Here is a 17861-nt window from a genome sequence, read left to right on the forward strand (position 1 = left end):
GTAATAATTTTTTTTGTCCTTAAAATTCTACACACAACACCGCCATAGTGACAAACATTTAAAGAAAAAAAGTTTGCAGATTTATTAACAGAAACAATTTATTTATTCCATTTTGGAATAAGGCTGTAACAACATGTGGAAAAAGTGAAACGCTGTGAATACACTGTAATGGCGCCCTCTGCTGGTCTCTGCCACATGGTGCACTCTATTGCTAAAGTACACTGCTTACTGTTTACTTTATGTTAAATTGGTCCAATTGCACGATTGACATCATGTTTCATGAAAAAAAAAAGTTTGCTGATGAACTCACCCTGCAGACGTACTGACTGCGAGCGCCAGGAGTGAAGGTCTGCGAGCGAACGATGGTGCTGCCGCGCATGAAAGGCGAGGCGTAACCCCAGCGGCCGCCCCTCTCTTTGGGCCGCACTCGCACAGACTCTGGAAAGTGCCCGTCCGTCATGGTGGCCTTCTCCACCTGCCGAGAAAAAACACTCGTCATGTCCCTTCCCCGTCAGACGTAAAGAAAAAGACTCGCCGCTGCACGACCTTCACTGGAGCGACTTTGCTAGATGGCTGCTCACAGCGCCCTCCAGTGGCGACACAGAGGCCCTCCGAGCACGGCGCCGCGCACACTGCGCTGTTGCTGCAGCCGCTGTCCACCGACTCGGCCTGCCAACTCCTGGAGGACACAGCCGCAAAACGTCAAAAGGAGATGAAGACAGACCGAGACAGTCTTTTTTTTTTTTTTTTTTTTTTTGCTCATGTGATACGCCGGCACCTCTCAGACGTCGCCGCCCCGGGCTCCTCCTTTTTCTGCAACCTCAGTGGGTCTGCATCTCGCTCCTCCAGGCTGGCGCTGGTGCGGGACAGCAGGGCGCACATGCTCTCCTGTGACGTCCAACAACACAGTCAACACAAGTAAGCCAAAAATAAACTACAGAACACATCACAACAACTTTATAAGGCTCCCCTCACATCCCAAAGTGACTTTTTAATCTTTCACTGGTCACCCTCGCTCATTAACACACCTGGTCTGATAGCGAAGACGACGTAGCAGAAGGGATCAATGTTCCCAATTTAACAACTTTCTTGTGCAGCCCGGGAGCCATTTACGGCCCATGGCTGTTTTTATTTTTACTGGCCTGTGGCACATTCTAAATATTACAATTTTATCATTACAAAGAACGTTGAACTTAGAGGAGATTCTAAGTAGGGCTTCAAAATACCAAAAGAAGAAATGAGAGTGAGACAAAAAAACAATAATTTATAACAAAAACAGCATTAAAGTGAAATAGGCTGTTCATCAGCTGGATTGATTGTGATTTAGTGTCAGGTGTTCACTGAATGTGAGTGTGAATGGTCTAATTGTGCCCTGCGATTGGCTGGCGACCAGTCCTGGGTGTACATCGCCACTCTCCCAAAGTGGAGGAGCATACCCCCGCAAGGCATAGAAAATGGATGGATGGGTATTCACCTTTCATGATCGCTTGATGGCAAATAAAGCTTTCTGTCTTTGAACCCAGTGGGATTGTTGAGCTGCAAAAGCAAGGCCTCTCGCAGCGCGACATTGCTGCAGAGGTTGGAGAGTCGTTTGAAACTTCTTCAAACAGCTAAGTGGTAGACCCAAAAAAATGTCACTGGTCCTGAGCCGGAGGATCCCATTGAACAACCTTCATTTGGACTGAGGATGGGACCATCCTCAGTCCAAATGAAGGTTGTTCTGGTGCCGAGTGCAGTCACCAGAAGTCATCAGACACCATCTGCCAGAGAAGGCTTTTAAGGAAAAAAAAAAGCCTCGTCTCCTTCAACGCCACAAAATTGGTCGTTTGGAATTTCTATTAGAGCACCAAACATAAGACAACGAAAGGTGGAAGAAAGCTTTATTCTCTGATGAGAAAAAAATGTAACCTTGAAGGTCCTGATGACTTTCGTTATTGGCATGACACCTGAGATGTTTTCTACACAGCACATGGAGGGGGCGCCATCATGATCCGTCAATGGAACAGTGGAGCTTCAAGTTGTGCAGGGGCGTCAAACGGCAGCTGGCTATGTTGTAGGGATAATCCCTCATGACTGAAGGCCCTCATCTGTGTGGAATGACTGGCTTTTTCAACAGGACAACACTGCCTGCCTGACAAAGGACTTCTTCCAGAGGAATAAGCTCACTCTTTGGGGCCATCCTGCGTGTTCCCCTGATCTAAATCCAACTGAGAACATTTTTGGACGTATGGCAAGGGAAGTTTACAAAAATAGACATCAGTTCCAGACAGTGGACATCTTCACCACCTGGAGCAACATTCCCACTCGCCTCCTGGAAACACTGGCTTTTGATCAGTTAAGGAAAAGCCTATCTCACTTTAATGCTTGTTTGCAATAAATTGCACACTCAAAATGTTTTTTGTCTCCCTCCCATTTCTTAAACTGCTTGGGAGTGTATTTCAAGAGAAAAACTGCATCTCAGCTTTGAAACAGGTGAAAAAGCATATTAGTATCAACTTCTGTCTTTGCTCTTTTTTTTACATTTTTGCTTCAGTTTTTTTTTTTCAATTTTAAAAACATTTCAAATTTCTTCTTAAATAAATAAATGTTATTTTCGTAACATTATCTATCACTTTAGTCTGTAATATTCTAACTTTTTCAACCAACGGAATTTTCCAAAAATTACAACTTTACTTCTTTGTTTCTCATAATATTACGACATTTAAAAAATATTTTTTTTATATTTCAACTCCATGCTACTAAAATGACATTAGTTTTCCTTGTTCTTTGCAACTGTTTTTTTTAATTTTCAAAATTATTTCAGCTTTCGTCTTCAAAATTTTCTTCTCGTAACTACGATGTAATTCTCATAATACTTGGATATTAATATTTTCATGACATAACTTTTTCCACAACCTAATTTTCCAAAAAGTACAACTTTATTTTTTGTTTTCTTTGTTTTTCATAATATTACAACAAAAATATAACGTCTTTAATATTTCAACTTTTTGCTACTAAAACATTATTTGTCCTCATAATATTACGACGCTATCCTCGTAAAATTCCAACTTTTTCTGGTTAGCTGAAACTTTATTTTCTTAATCTTTTGACTTTATTCTGCAGATTTTTCCATGTTTGCTGTTATTGTTTTTTTGTTTCCTTGTGAAATTATATTTTTACAAGGGCTGTCAAATGATTAACATTTTTAAATCAGATTAATCACAAATTAATTAATCATGGTTAATCACCATGCCAATTTTTACAATATTTTATTGAAAGAAAAATAAATGACAGGGCCGGACTGTATGTATGTTTTAACAGCTCCAAATTAATTGAACGTTTAAATCAAGTTAAGAGATGGCACACATGTCTGAAAATCTGTTTACCTAACACATCATCATCTTTAATAGCAGAATATTTGAACCAGACTTTAACTGTGTAATTATGAGCAATGAGGAGTTGCGTTCAAATACACCATGTCATTTAAGATGAATTCACATGTTATGAGTGTATTTTCTGGGATTTGCGAGCATGTGGCAAATTGTACTTCTGCATTAAGTGATAAGAATATCCACTGATTGTTTTTATTTGCATTTCTGTTGACCATTTCTGATGACCACGGGTCACCAACCTTTTTGAAACCGAGAGCTCCTTCTTGGGTGCTGATTAATGCGAAGCGCTACCAGTTTGATACACACTTCTGAAATAGCTATAACATGTTATCGTAATATGTTACTTTGGCAGCCCTAATTTTTACAATGTGCCTTGGGCCGCACTTTGGACAATACTGCAGTCGTCAACTGTCTAAATTCCATTGGGCACCACAAACAGCAAAAATACTTTCATATGCAACATTTACCGCAGCCCTGGGCCTGGGTTCATCCTCCGGCCCTTCGTGATGTCTCCGCTGGCCTAGGCTCCTCAGCTCGGGCCTCTGAGACTCGGCCGGCCCACTGAACATCTGGACCCTCAGCCAGTGGTAAACCATCTCTGCACTTCCCTCACAGTCCACCAGGCTCAACTGTGCTCTCCCCTGCAGGGGCGCACACATCCAATCCCTTTTTTCAAGGAAACTTCAAGCCTTTCCATATGATATAAATCGATCCTTCCACAACCTACCAGGAGCTCTTCCTGAGCCTGTGGACCCAGCGAGCAGAGGGACAGCTGTAAGGCACACGCTGCCAAGGCGTCGGCGGGGACGGGGATGCGGAACCCTTCGTTCAAGCTCATGTGTGGCTGCGGATCCAGCGCCGTGCAGCAGTAGAATGCGCAGGCCCGGCCCGCGTCCAGCGGAATCAGGTGCACCTTCACAAAGCTGCCATGACATGGTTATTATTCTTCACGCTCGCCTGCAACGACAACGAGCGACAACCAGCGACTGGACTCACACTTTGTATCCGTCCCTCACGACGGACCTGCTGAGATTCTTGAGTTGGAGCAGATGAAGACGCAGAGACTGAGACGTGGACTCCCACCTGGACAAAAGTGCAGCAAGGAGTATGTGAAGTTGGGTCATCATACGTGAAGATGTGTCGCCGTATGGTTCCTCACAGCAGTCCCAGTTGGATCAGCGGCTCGCTCATGGAAGCCTGCTCCTTCATGAAGGACATGTCCTCAGACTCTTCTGCCCTGTTGGATAACACAGCAGCAATTGAGGTCTTGCTTTGGGTTTTATAACGCTGGACTCTAGCAGAGTGGACCTCCTCTGACCTCCTTCCCCAGGCCTCGAAGACCCCGCTGTCTGTGGCCAGAGCGTCCTCAGAGACACCTGCAGAGACTCTCCTGGACCTCCTGCTGCTCCTGTTGGCGCTGTTCCCCCTGAGAGTCACTCCTGGGCACACGTATAAAGCAAATCAATTTTTTCTTTGCTAATGAACAAAATGATATTTAAATTATATGTGTATGTGAATGATCAGACGGATATTCATGTGTGCACATGAAAGGACAAACAGATTTTTACTTATTTTATGTATAGCTAAACGGGTGGACAGATGGTTACATACGTGAATGGCCAGACTGATTTTTACATATTTTATGTATACGGGAACCGACAGAGAGATGCTTACATGTGAATGGACAGATGTTTAGATTATATGTGTACATTAACAGACAGGTATTAACATATGTGTGTATGTGAATGGATTAGCTTACAATGTGTGTGTGTGTGTGTGCGTGTGTGTGTGTGTAAATGTTTACATATGTTTGTAAATTCACAGATATTTACATTTTGTGTGTATGTGAATAGACTGAACGATATTAACGTGTATGTGAATGGACAGACAGATGTTTTCTTGATCCAGTATATTAATGATGTACACACACACATGTGAATATGCAGTATACTCTAATGATGTGTGTGTGTTCACAAATGGACATACACGTGCTTACTTGTGTGTTGATAGATGCTTATGTAGGTGCGTGTGTGTGAAAGGACAGACAAATATTTACATCATGTATGTGCGACTTACCCGTGAAAGCGCCCTGAGACGTGGCGTCTCTGTGGTTTTTTCCGTCTGCAGGGTGCACAGCGGCGAGGGCGACAGAGTCCTCGCCACACAGCATGGCGGCGTGTGATGGCAGCTGCGACTGCGCACGCAGACCCTCCAACAGCCCGCGACCCGCCTGCTCCATGTACTCCTCCGTCATCTGGGTGAGTGGGCAGTCCTGGGGGGCGCAGTGGTAGGGCGTGTCCAAGGGGGAGCTGGGCGGCGACAGCGAGGAGAGCGAGGAGCGGGATGACAGGGAGGCTAGAGACTGGGGCGTGTCTTGTGAACGCTTGGCTTTGCTCTGGCCCGGCGGCTCCGGAGCATACAAGGAGCAGTCTCTGGACACGGCCGCCTCCGGAGGCAGCAGGTAGCGCAAGTGGGGGTCCAGTGTCTCCGCCGCCCCGTCGTGGCGCTCGTACTGGGGGACGCCGTAGATGTCGCTGAAGCTGATGGAGCTGAGCGAGCCTCGGCTGGACGCTAGCGAGCCGCGACTGGACGCCAGCGAGCCTCGGCTGCTGCTGGACGACACCGTCAGAGAACTGGCCGACAGGCTGGTCATGTGACGGAAACAGGAAGTTAAAGAAGAACTTTAAAAAAAAAGTGAGTGTTGTACCTCTTCAGCTGCGAGTGAAGATAGGTGGTGATGCGCGTGGCCTCCTCCAGTTGTCTCAGCAGGACGTTCCTCTTCTCCTGCTGCAGGATCCTGGACAGGCAAAGTCAACAGGGTTTGCTACATGTAATTGATTGTGCCGCGGCTCCACGACAAAATAAAAGCCGCCACACCAGGGTTTTTTTAAAACTTGAAAACAATGTTTAGTAATATATTGTATGAATGGATATTCAGTATATGCTACATAGACACAGGAATTCCTGTTAATTGGGGCTGAGCGATATCAATATTTTAAAAATATCGATATTTCTTATAAGCACGATATCAAAACCAAACATCGTTCATATCGATATAGACACGGAGGTCTGGCTCTGCTGTGTGTGTCCGCGCTCCTTAGCAAGGCTGCTGCCCCCTCCGTGTAGTGGCGATCCACGCAGCCTCGAGGCGCGATGTCACCGGGGTGGATCTCATCCTGTTTAACAGAGCGGGATCTCAAACAAAAATGTTTCTTAATTTTCATTAAATGACGCCTCATTCGGACGCGGTGACTTCCCTGTGTCAGAGCGTGTGATGGAAGAAGGATGTGTGACAAATAAACAAGTAGTCCGAACTCCAAGATGAAAGGTGGAGGCTTGAGGCGAGTCTGGATGGGATTATTACGCTGACTCGACTTGCTAGCTAGGTGCTAGCTATGATAAAAAATTAAAAATATTTTATTTTGATGAAGGGATGGCCAATTTTAAATGAAGAATCTCGTTTATTTGCAAACGTAATTAAGGTGTTTTTATTCACTATTTTTGTCTCTCCTACGAGGTTCTGCTTTATAAAAAAAATAATACTGTTAACATTTTTGAGTGGCTACTGACATTTAAAAATGTCCTCTTCATCGAGGCACTTTATTTCATATGTAGCTACTTTTGGCATTAGCTGAGGATTTGAGCATAGCTAAAGGTTTGTTATCAAGAAAATTGATGATTAGATTTTACTTTTTGTTTGTACTATTTATTTCACAGAGAGAATGGACTATTTTATTTTAGCGGCCATTTTTCTGGAAGATTTTTTTTTTTATTATGATGAAACAACTTCACACAACTTCGGACTTTGAATTTGTCGAAACTTACTTTGTGGAAGTTTGGTCCATATCGTCCAGCACTACTGGTAATGTGTATGAACTACGTTCCACCTCGCCACCAATACCACAAGTACTTTTTTTCCCCAGGTAGAAACATTTTCAAGATAAAAGTACCTAATAACAAGGTAGAACTGTTCAAGAATTTTTGCGGGGTCAGTGGAAACGTAATCCATACACATTACCAGGAATTATCGTAGTAATTACATGGAATGATTGGAAATGTGTGTGGTAATCTGCCATGGGACAGAAATTACTCTTGAGGGGGAGCTGCAACCTAATCCACACATTACCAAGAATTCCTGGTAATATTACATTATGATTGTGCGCGTGTGTGTGTGTGTGTGTGTGTGTGTGTGTGTGTGTGTGTGAGAGAGAGATAAAAATTACTTTTGAAGGGCAGTTGCAACCAATGTCACACACATTACCAGGAATTCCTGATAACGTGTATGGATCCCTGGTAATGTGACATTATGTGTGAGTAAAAAAAAGCGACTTTTGAGGGGCAGTTGCAACCTATTGCATACACAAAGAAAGAAATGCTGCTCTTTAAAACAGTTGAAAAGCTGCAAACGTTTGACAGACAGTAAGAAAACACATGTCACAAACGGTAGTTCTGCAACCTTACATCTGACATCTTAAATAAAATATTGCATTGTTATGATATATTATTATTTATTATTAAAGCAGTGGTTTACTTGGTCTCAAAAAATAATATTGTTTACCGTCAATTTGTTGGACAATAAACATTTCAAAATGCACCTGAATTGTTTTATGACTCGGTTAAATAAAAGAGTTTGTTTGTCAAGTCATATTCTCATTGTACTTTTCTTAAAATGAAGGCTAAAATCTCGCCTCGTTCTCGTGGATCCAAGCTTGTGCATCGTCTCGTCTCGTGACACCCCTAGTTTCTGGTAATGTGTATGGGTTACGTTTCCACTGTCCCTCAGAATCTAAATTCTGCTTACCTCTGATTGGCTCCCTGGGTCTGCGAGCTGTGGGCCCTCTGCACCTCCTCCTCCAGCCTTTGACGCTCCTCCTCCAGCTGCAGCAGCGTCTCGGGCGAGTGCTGCTGCTGGCTGACCAGGATGATCTCCTGCAGGAGGGCCTCCTTCTCACGCAGCAGCTGCATGAAGTCCCGGTCGCGGTCCGCCTCAGCCCGGCCCGACCAGCTCTCGCTGTCCAGCTGGGCTAGCTGGTGCTGAATGCTCTGCACCCTGGTGGTACGAAGGAGGAACAGTAACAGTCAGTAAGTATGTGCACATGAACGGCTGCAGCTCAGCTAACACAGTCTACCACAGGTGGCGCTTTGCTCCTAATAGCCTCCATGTACTGTCATTTTCACTTGCAAATACCCAAACAAGCTAGCTGTCCTGACTGTGTTTACGTGACCCGGATCGCAGACACACTGACTCAAACCAGCGTGGCCTCCTTCCCTTTGGCTGCAGTCACCACGGCAGCACGAATCACAGCGACAATATTCTGATGCATGGTCTTAGCCGGAGCTCGAACGTAGACATCCTGTACATGGTATGCTATTCAAACTTAGCTTTGAGATATTAATTTAGCAATGTTTCTGTGCACGCCATGATACTGGGAGCTGTTATACTTTTTGACATTTTGACATTCTCCTGTGGCCGAACAAGCTGACCAAAATGTAAGAAACACTTGACACCGCTGCAAAACTACAACCACAGCAACCACGGCAATAAATATAAAAAATGAGATTATCTCTGGCAGGGGTGTCCAAACTTTTTCCAGTGAGGGCCTCATACTGAAAAATGAAAGGATGCAACTTTGCCACTTTGATATTTTCTAATCTGCTAAGACGCTATACAGTATACAGAATATTTCAAGAAAAAAGTGCATCTCAGCTTTGTGATGCAGGTGAAAAAAACTATTAGGTACAGTATGAACCACTTGTGCTGCTTTGTTTTTTTTCTAAATTTTCCAAATACACTGCTCAAAAAAATTAGAGGAACACTTCGAAAACACATCAGATCTAAACTGGGGGAAAAATGATCTTGAATATCTTTCCTGATAATAAGAGGGTGATGTATTAGTAACAAAATGATGCCACATCATTTGATAGAAATGAAGATGATCACCCTATAGAGGGGGGAAATCAAAGACACCCCAAAAATGAAAGTGAAAAAATGATGCAGCACACTGGTCCATTTGGCTAAAATGTCATTGTAGCAACTCAAAATGATTCTCAGTAGTTTGTGTGGCCCCCACGTGCTTGTACGCATGCCTGACAACGTCGGGGCATGCTCCTAATGAGACTACGGATGGTGTCCTGGGGGTGTCTTTGATTTCCCCCCTCTATAGGGTGATCATTTTCATTTCTATCAAATTATGTGGCATCATTTTGTTACTAATACATCACCCACTTATTAATTACTAATTTTTTTGAGCAGTATATTTCACCTTCTTCAATATTGTTTGTAAATTTTCTTTTAATATTATGACTTTATTCTCGTAATATTATGACTTCATTCCCATAGCGTTATAACTTTGCCCCAACCTAATTTTTCAAAAATTACAACTTCATTTGTTTTGTTTGTCATAACTTTAAAAATGGCATATTGGTTCTTTAATATTTCACCTCTATGCTACTAAAATGACATTATTTTTCCTCATAATATGAGTTTATTGTCACATGATTTTTCACAGAAATTGTCCGGATTCTAACGAGAAAAATCTAAATTTTATGACAATATGAGGAAAAATAATGTCATTTCAGTAGCAAAGAAGTGAAATATTAAAGAAAAAATACGCCATTTTTAAATTTATGACAAGCAAAACAAAATAAAGTAATTGTGAAAAATTTGGTCGGGGCAAATTATAATACTATGGGAATAAAGTCATAATATTACGAGAAAATAATTGCAAAGATTATTTAAGAAGAAAGTTGAAATAATTGAAAAAAAAAAGTCAACAGAAAAAATGGGGACAAAGAGCAAAGAGTGAAGTTGACAGTAATACATTTTAGTAGCATTTCCACCTACATGACAAAGCTGAGATGCAGTTTTTTCTTGAAATACATGTGACTAGAAGAACGTGAGAACCCAGTCCATTCAGCAATGGTCACAACACGGCCTGTTGCTGTCATGGCGCCATGAGTGAAAACAGCCAAAAACACACACTTACTTCTTCTTGGCCTCCTCGTACTGCCAGTTGAGTTTGACTTTGTCCACCAGGTGGGAGGAGTCCTGCACGGCGTACTGGGTAAACACCACATGGAGGGCAAGAAAACCAGCATGAGGCCACAGGAAATGTCAGAGGACTTCATGAGACTTCAGTTCAGCGAGCAACAATGGGCTCACACGGGCTTGGCTTGAGAAGAGAAAAGAGTGTGTTACCTCTCCCATGATGTCCGTCTGGCAGCCAGTGTCGCAGTACCGCTGCTGCGCGCCGCACGGCTCGCCCACCGCTCCAGTGCTGTTGTTGGCCACCTCGCCGGCTGAGTCGCCCGCGCACAAGCTGCTTTGGAAGTTCACTGTCAGCTTGGCCAGAGTCTGGGAGGCAAATCACAAGTGTTACCTAAAGTGTCTATCATGAATACAATAAACAAAAGGCTTCCTAGACACTGGAAAGTAAAGCCCTACAGACGTGGGAGCCGTAAGGTTGATCATGTAGTTGTAGTTTTCAGCGAACAGGCTTTAGCATGATGAACTGGATTTTCATTCTTTCCTTTGGGACAAATTTGGGATATTTGGAAGGAATTCCTGACGAAAACTGAGGTTCCATTGTGTTTGAAACGATATAATGTAGATAACATATATAAGTGAGCGTTGAAAGAGCCCTCGGCCTTCCACACACCTTGGGAGTTCAAGCCAGCGAATAAACTTAGCTAAAATGATCATTTCCTGTTGCCACTCGGTGGCGCTGTGACTTATTCAGGAAGTGAGCAATGCATAGCTTCTTCATACACACCAATTATGATGAAGGTTTGACAGTGTGAATGAAGCTGACTAATAAACGTTTCAGTTTTTTAACCAACCCATGTTGATGTGCAGACATTTTTGAAATTTCAAGGGAAAAACAGCCTGCCTTTCAGCTTTGTGTTATCGGTGACAAAGTGTATCATTTGTATGAACTTTTTCATCCTTACATTTTTGCCCATTTTTCCATTAAAAAAAAAAAAAAGTTTACAAATATTTTAACTTTCTTTTGATTTTTTTGTTCTGATGTCTTTATTCTCATAATACTTTGATTTTCATATCGTAATATAATGATATTAATTTCCCTAAATTAAACTTTATTTTTGGTTTGTGGCACATTTTCAGACTGACCATCAAAGCTTGTCGCCATGCCCTCCCCCTCCCACATCCTATGATGTAGGCCAAAGTGCAGCCGCAGGGCCATATGCGGCACATTCTAAAAATACAATTCAGCAAGAAAACAAAACAAAAAAACAGTAAAGGGGGAAAAAAGGATTTTGGAATTTGTCAAAAAATAAAACCAATTTCGTAAGGCCCTATAACATAAGGAAAAATAATGGAATGCTAGTAGCATAAGGTTGAAATATTCACAAACAATATATATTTTTAATTAAGTTGTAATATTATAAGCAACAAAACAGAACTAAGTATTTTTTTTTTCAGTTGGAGAAAAAGTTCTAATGTGACGAGAATAAAGTCAAAATATAATGTGAATAAAACCATTACATTACAAGTAGAAAACAAAGTAGAAAAAGAAAAAATATTTGTAAATTTTTTTTTTTTTTAAACTACGGCAGAAAGGAAAAAAAAACAGTACAAATTAAGTCCAGATGGAAAAAAGTCATATTTTAAGGAGAAAAAAAGCCACAATTTTACTAGAATAAAATCCTTAATATTATGAGGAAAAATAATGTAACTATAGTAGCATAGTTAAATATATATACTTATATATATATATATATATACATATACTTATATATATATATATATATACTTATATATATATACTTATATATATATATAAACATATATTATAAAGTATATTATAAGCAATACAGTCAAAATATTATGGTATAAAGTCCTAATTACAAGAAAAAAAATCCATGAGGAAAGCAGTTGGGGGGAAAAGTTAAAAAAATAAATAAATAAATGCAAAAATGGGGAAAAAAAAGGGTTTAGGAATTTGTAAAAAAGAAAAAAAAAAAAGAAAAAAAAACTGAATTAGGGAAAAAATAAAATGCATTTCATATGGCCCTATGATTCAAAATAATGTTATTTTAGTAGCATAAAGTTGAAATATTCATGAAAAAATACTTTTTTAAAGTCGTAATATTATAAGAAGCAAAACAAAGAATGAAGTCATTTTTTTTTTAATTCAGTTGTAGAAAAAGTAATAATGTGGGAATAAAGTCTAAATAAATAGGGGAATAAATAACAAGAAGAAAATTTACAAGAACAAAGTGGAAATATTTGGAACAAGTATTTTTTTTAAAAAACTACTTCGGAAATAGAAAAATAGATAAAAATTTTTTTTATGAAAATAAAGTCAAAATATGAAAAAAAAAGTTGTATTCTAATGAGCAAAGAAGTCTCAATTTTACAAAAATAAATTTTCAATTTATTTATCCCAATTTAAAATGTCATTTTAGTAGCATGGAGTTGACATATTCAAGAAAAGAAATGCTATTGTTTTTAAAAAGACGTAATATTATGAGACACATAAAAAATAAAGTTGTGATTTTTGGGAAATTTAGGTTAGGGAAAAAGTGTATCATAATATTAATGAATATTTTCTATAATATTATGAAAATACAATCAAAATATTATAGGATAAAGTCCTAATTACAAGAAGAACTTTTATAGCAGGAAAGGTGTGAAAAAAACACCTGCAATTTTCTAAGAATAAAGCCAAAATATTAAAAGAAAAAAGGCCGAATGAGATGAAATGAGAAAAAAAAAATCGTACATTTCAGAGAATAAACTCGTGGTGTTATGGGGGGTCATTTTAGTATCATTTGTCCTAGATCACAAAGCTGAAATGCTTTTACTTGAACTATATGCAAGTTCTTAGCATGTCTACATGAGTTGCTTTACAAATACTTCCATTTTGCAGCGGATGGCCATAGACACCCCTGAATTAAAGTGAATGTGTCCCCGTGAAAATGAGTGTGGACTTTGGACATCATGACCTCTGCGTGACATCTGATTGGCCAGCTCATTCCATTCCAAGCATCATGCGCCTTCAGTACCTAGCCTGAATATCTCCATGAATCACTGTCTTTGTTATGCTGACTCGTCATTTGTGTTTTTTTTGCTCGGCTGGCAGAATCAGACGTGTTCGCTGACTCACATGTCTGGGAATGCACTTAGGAGACAACAAGGGACACTAGAGGACAGCACTGAGCAAGGAGTCGTGAGGACGTCAGCACCTGGATGAGGTCCTGCCTCTCCTTCTCGCCTGTGCTGATGGCCTTCTTGATGCTGCGTAGCTCGCTGAAGATGGCCTGAGCCTCGTCCAGCTTGTAGTTGGTCTGGCTGCACGACATCTTCCTGTCGATCCTGAAGGAGCGAGACGTTTGCATCAATTACACACACACACACACACACAACGGGACAAAGCAGATGACAGGACCAGCTGTGGATGAGTTTTCATGGACGGACGGTTGAATGAGTGGCTTCCATGAGCGAGCTGAAGTGCCTGAGCCCTCCCTGCGCGATTCGAGATCGTGCAAAGTGGGATCGCAGGATGGCAACCGCTGCTGAGGAAATCAAGGACTTCAAGACCAGCCCGATGGAAGGCCGAGACAAGCAACCCCTCATCACACAGGGATTGCCCCCAATGGGGGTGCCTCATGGAGGCGACAAGGAGGCTGGCTCACAATCATGGTGCTCCACCCAACCCCCCCCCCACTTCTGTCATCAGGCCTGGCACGTAGCTGCCGCTCTCACCGCAGCCCGCTTCCTCCAAGGGCCTTCAACAGCAGGTAGTGTTCCAGCAGCCATCAAGCAACAAGTACCGCTTTGTCCAGCCTCCACCCCCACCGACCCACAATCCCCCCCCTAACCGCCCCGCCATGAGCCAGGTCTTGGAGTTTAAGATGCTTAAAAGAAGAGGGGGAAGGACCAATGCCCCCACCCCAACACAAACCTAGCTGAGTAGTATGAAGAACTATTAGGGCCACATTGAGGAAAAAAAAACCCAAAAAACTAAAAAGCAAAACGAGAGGGGGAGGAGTGTTTTAACTGCTTTAAGAAATACAAGACACAAACATTTCCGAAATAAAGTTGCATTTTTACAAGTTTTCACAGTATTGTGAGGAAAAAACATATTCAGCATATTCAGGAAAATGTTCAGCATTTTAGAGGAAGACGATGGCAACTCTATGTTGGAAAAAAATGAACATTTTACGGGAATAAAGCAGAAATATAACAAGAATAAAGCTATCATTTAGTATGAGAAAATCACCCAGAATTGAACTCAGGGGTGTCCAAAGTGCATTTGCAGCCCACAGCTGTTTTTTGTTGTTGTTGTTTTTTAAATGGCCCTTCACACATTCTAAAAATAAAATTAAAAAGACAATGAAAAAAACAGCATTAATGTCATGAGAATAAAATTTGAATATTAGGAGAATAAAGTCATAACATTATGAGAAACAAGTCCTAATTTTACGAGATTAAAGTTGTAATATTATGAGAAAAAAAACATACATATTACAATAAAAGAAAATTATAAATAAATTACATTAAAAATCAAATGAATTCAAATTAAAGTTGAAATATTAAAGAAAAAAACCTTTTTTAATGTCGTCATATTATGAGAAACAAAACAAAACAAAAAATAATGTCGCAATTTTAGGAAAATTAGGTTCCAAAATAGTATACATAGCATAGTATACATCTTAGGGCTGTCAATCGATTAAAATATTTAATCACGAGTAATTGCGTTTTGTCCACAATTAACTCATAATCGCAATTAATCGCAGATAAAAAAGTCTTTATTATAAGTATCTCTTTGTCGTAAACGATTCGATACGCATCTAGATACACGGGTTAAGATACCATTCAAAAGCTATAGATTTTAAAAACAGAACGATCCGATACAATTCGATACAGTGCACAAACGGCACGATTCAATTTGATATGAGTCAATGGTTACATTTGTTGACGTAGACATTAACATTACATTCTAAAATAAAGAAGCTGATGTTATAAAAGTGGGATTCTTACAGTATTTTCAAATGAGTAAAAGAGCACATCATACCACAAGCATGCCCCATCATACGCCACAAACACCAGGCCGTGAGAAACGTTCAGGCGCAATGACAAAAAAAAAAAAAAGAAAAAAGAAAAAAGCACTTAAAAAAATAATAATAATAATTTGGAAATAACTACATCAAATTTTATGTAAAGGGATATCAATTTTGGAAATATGGGCCATTATTTTATGCAAAAAATAATATACAAACGCCAAGAAACTGCAATAAGGAGGATATGAGTGAGGTAGTTGAAAAGTTTATTAACTACCTACTACTATTATAAATATTAGACCAAAACTGTAAGACAAGATTCCAAAATTCTAGTCAGTGGAGGAATGGAATGAAAGTATAGACAGGAAACCTAAGTCCATGTTCCTCAATGATGTGACAAAAAAAAAAGAAATCATTGATGTTGTTAATAAATGTAAAGCAAAAACATCAATTGACTGTAATGGAACCAAAATGGAAACAATAAAAAAGGTCATCAACAATATCATTCAACCGCTGACGTATCATTCCAGACTGGGAAATTCCCAAACAAAATGAAAACAGCTAAAGTTGTTCCAATTTTCAAAAATGGAGAACTGCACCTGCACAAACTACCGGCCAGTTTCATTATTACCACAATTTTCCAAATTCATTGAAAAGCTATTCAACAGGTTGGACAAATTTATTAATAAGAATACTCGCAGACAGCCAATATGGATACAGAGCTAACATTTCAACCTCCATGGCACTGATCAAAATTACAGAGGAAATTAACAATGCTATAGACCGCAGAAAGTGTGCAGCTGCAGTATACAGCTTTTGGTACAATAAATCACAATATCCTAATTAAAAAATTACAAAAGGTATGGAATCAGAGGGTTAGTTTTGAATTAGGTCAAAAGCTACGGAGCAAACAGGAAGCAATATGTGAAGCTAGGAGAATGCAAGTTTAAATATTACGTGCGGAGTACACCAGGAGTCAATACTGGGACCAAAACTGTTCTTATCTTATAATTAATGACATCTGTAAAGTGACGAAAGACTTAAAGCTAGTATTATTTGCAGACGATACTACTGCTTTTTGGTCTGGGGAAAGCACACAAGAGCTAATAAACAAAGTCACAGAGGAAATGACTATACTAAAACGAAGGTAGATAAAATTAGATTACCTTGAACCTAAGTAAAACTAAAATAATGATATTTGGTAATAGCAGAAAGGATACGCATGCGCAAATACAAATTGATGATGTGGACATTGAAAGGACGAACCAAATTACATTTTAGGGGGTCATAATAGATGAAAATATAAGCTCACATTAAAAATATATACAAAAGGCGGTGAGAAATACCTGAATATTGAATAAATCAAAATTTGCCCTTGACCAAAAATCATTCCAGATTGTTTATTGCTCTCAAAGTATTACCAAATATACTGTATACTGTAACTTATTGTGTGGAGATATGTGATAATAACTATAACCGTAAACTTCACTCACTAAGGGTACTGCAAAAAAGATGAGTTAGAATAATCCATAATGCCGCGTATAGAGAACACACATATCCTCTATTTCTAAAATCACAAATATTAAAATTTGCTGATCTAGTACATTTTCTAACAGCTAAAATTATGCATAAAGCAAACAATAACCCTTACACAAAAATGTCGTACAATTCTTTTCAACAACAGAGGAGAAATATAATCTCAGGGAAAAACTAAACTTAAAACTCTGATATGTGAGAGCAACGCAAAAACCTGCAGTATTTCAGTACGTGGAATCAAATTGTTAAACAGACTCAGCAAGGAACTCAAAGCACCAAGAAGAACGATTTCAAGAAACAATACAAGCAGTCGTTGTTTGCAAAATACAAGGAAAAGAGTCCTGACCCACTGTGTACAAAATGCTATCTCTAACCACGACAACACTCATGACTAACTCTTCATTCTTGTGCGTTCATTGTCTATTATTGTTTGTCTATTTATACTGATTATTATTTATTATGATTGTTATGTCAATTATTTATGGTTAAAAAACCTTGACAACTATTATACCACATTGTTACAGTACCTTATCATTTTCCTATGTATTAACTGGTAAAGACCACATTTGGAATACAGGAAGTGAACAAATGTTTTGCAATAGATGTGGAATGGATGACACCATGTCATTTAAGCCATTTGAGTTGACGTCATATTTTTTGAGTGAATTTTCTGGGATTTCCAGCACACTTAAATGCCGCAAATTGTACTTCTGCATTAAGAGTTACAAAGTGAATGATAAGAACATCCACTTAATGATTTTCATATCATTTTTGTTTATTTAGACCACCCATACACGCATAATAAAGGCGTTGTTGTGATGTTTGAAGTGTCCTTTGAACGCATCTCGCGCTCTGTCTCGTGACAATGAGGAAGTGTTGTTGCAGTGAATGGACGTGAGACGTGTTTGTTTGGAGTTGGAGCTACAT

The 17861-nt window shown here is 39.7% G+C and overlaps 1 protein-coding gene across 2 annotated transcripts in view; it reads right to left on the reverse strand.

Annotated features, from left to right (window-relative positions):
• wwc3 (WWC family member 3) overlaps nt 1–17861 on the reverse strand; it is a 57315-nt gene that overhangs the window by 5398 nt on the left and 34056 nt on the right. For both annotated transcript variants that reach the window (XM_054789502.1, XM_054789501.1), the window contains exons 6-19: nt 13581–13710; nt 10570–10725; nt 10358–10431; nt 8173–8421; nt 6079–6168; nt 5448–6016; nt 4690–4810; nt 4531–4608; nt 4368–4454; nt 4099–4294; nt 3839–4012; nt 779–888; nt 547–679; nt 311–475 (exon numbers count right to left, since the gene is read on the reverse strand). In XM_054789502.1, the coding sequence (XP_054645477.1) occupies nt 311–475; nt 547–679; nt 779–888; nt 3839–4012; nt 4099–4294; nt 4368–4454; nt 4531–4608; nt 4690–4810; nt 5448–6016; nt 6079–6168; nt 8173–8421; nt 10358–10431; nt 10570–10725; nt 13581–13710 (2332 nt within the window). The remainder of the gene's footprint in view (nt 1–310; nt 476–546; nt 680–778; nt 889–3838; nt 4013–4098; nt 4295–4367; nt 4455–4530; nt 4609–4689; nt 4811–5447; nt 6017–6078; nt 6169–8172; nt 8422–10357; nt 10432–10569; nt 10726–13580; nt 13711–17861) is intronic.

This window comes from Dunckerocampus dactyliophorus, chromosome 10 (assembly GCF_027744805.1).
Source record: "Dunckerocampus dactyliophorus isolate RoL2022-P2 chromosome 10, RoL_Ddac_1.1, whole genome shotgun sequence".
In the NCBI taxonomy this organism is placed as follows: Eukaryota; Metazoa; Chordata; class Actinopteri; order Syngnathiformes; family Syngnathidae; genus Dunckerocampus; species Dunckerocampus dactyliophorus.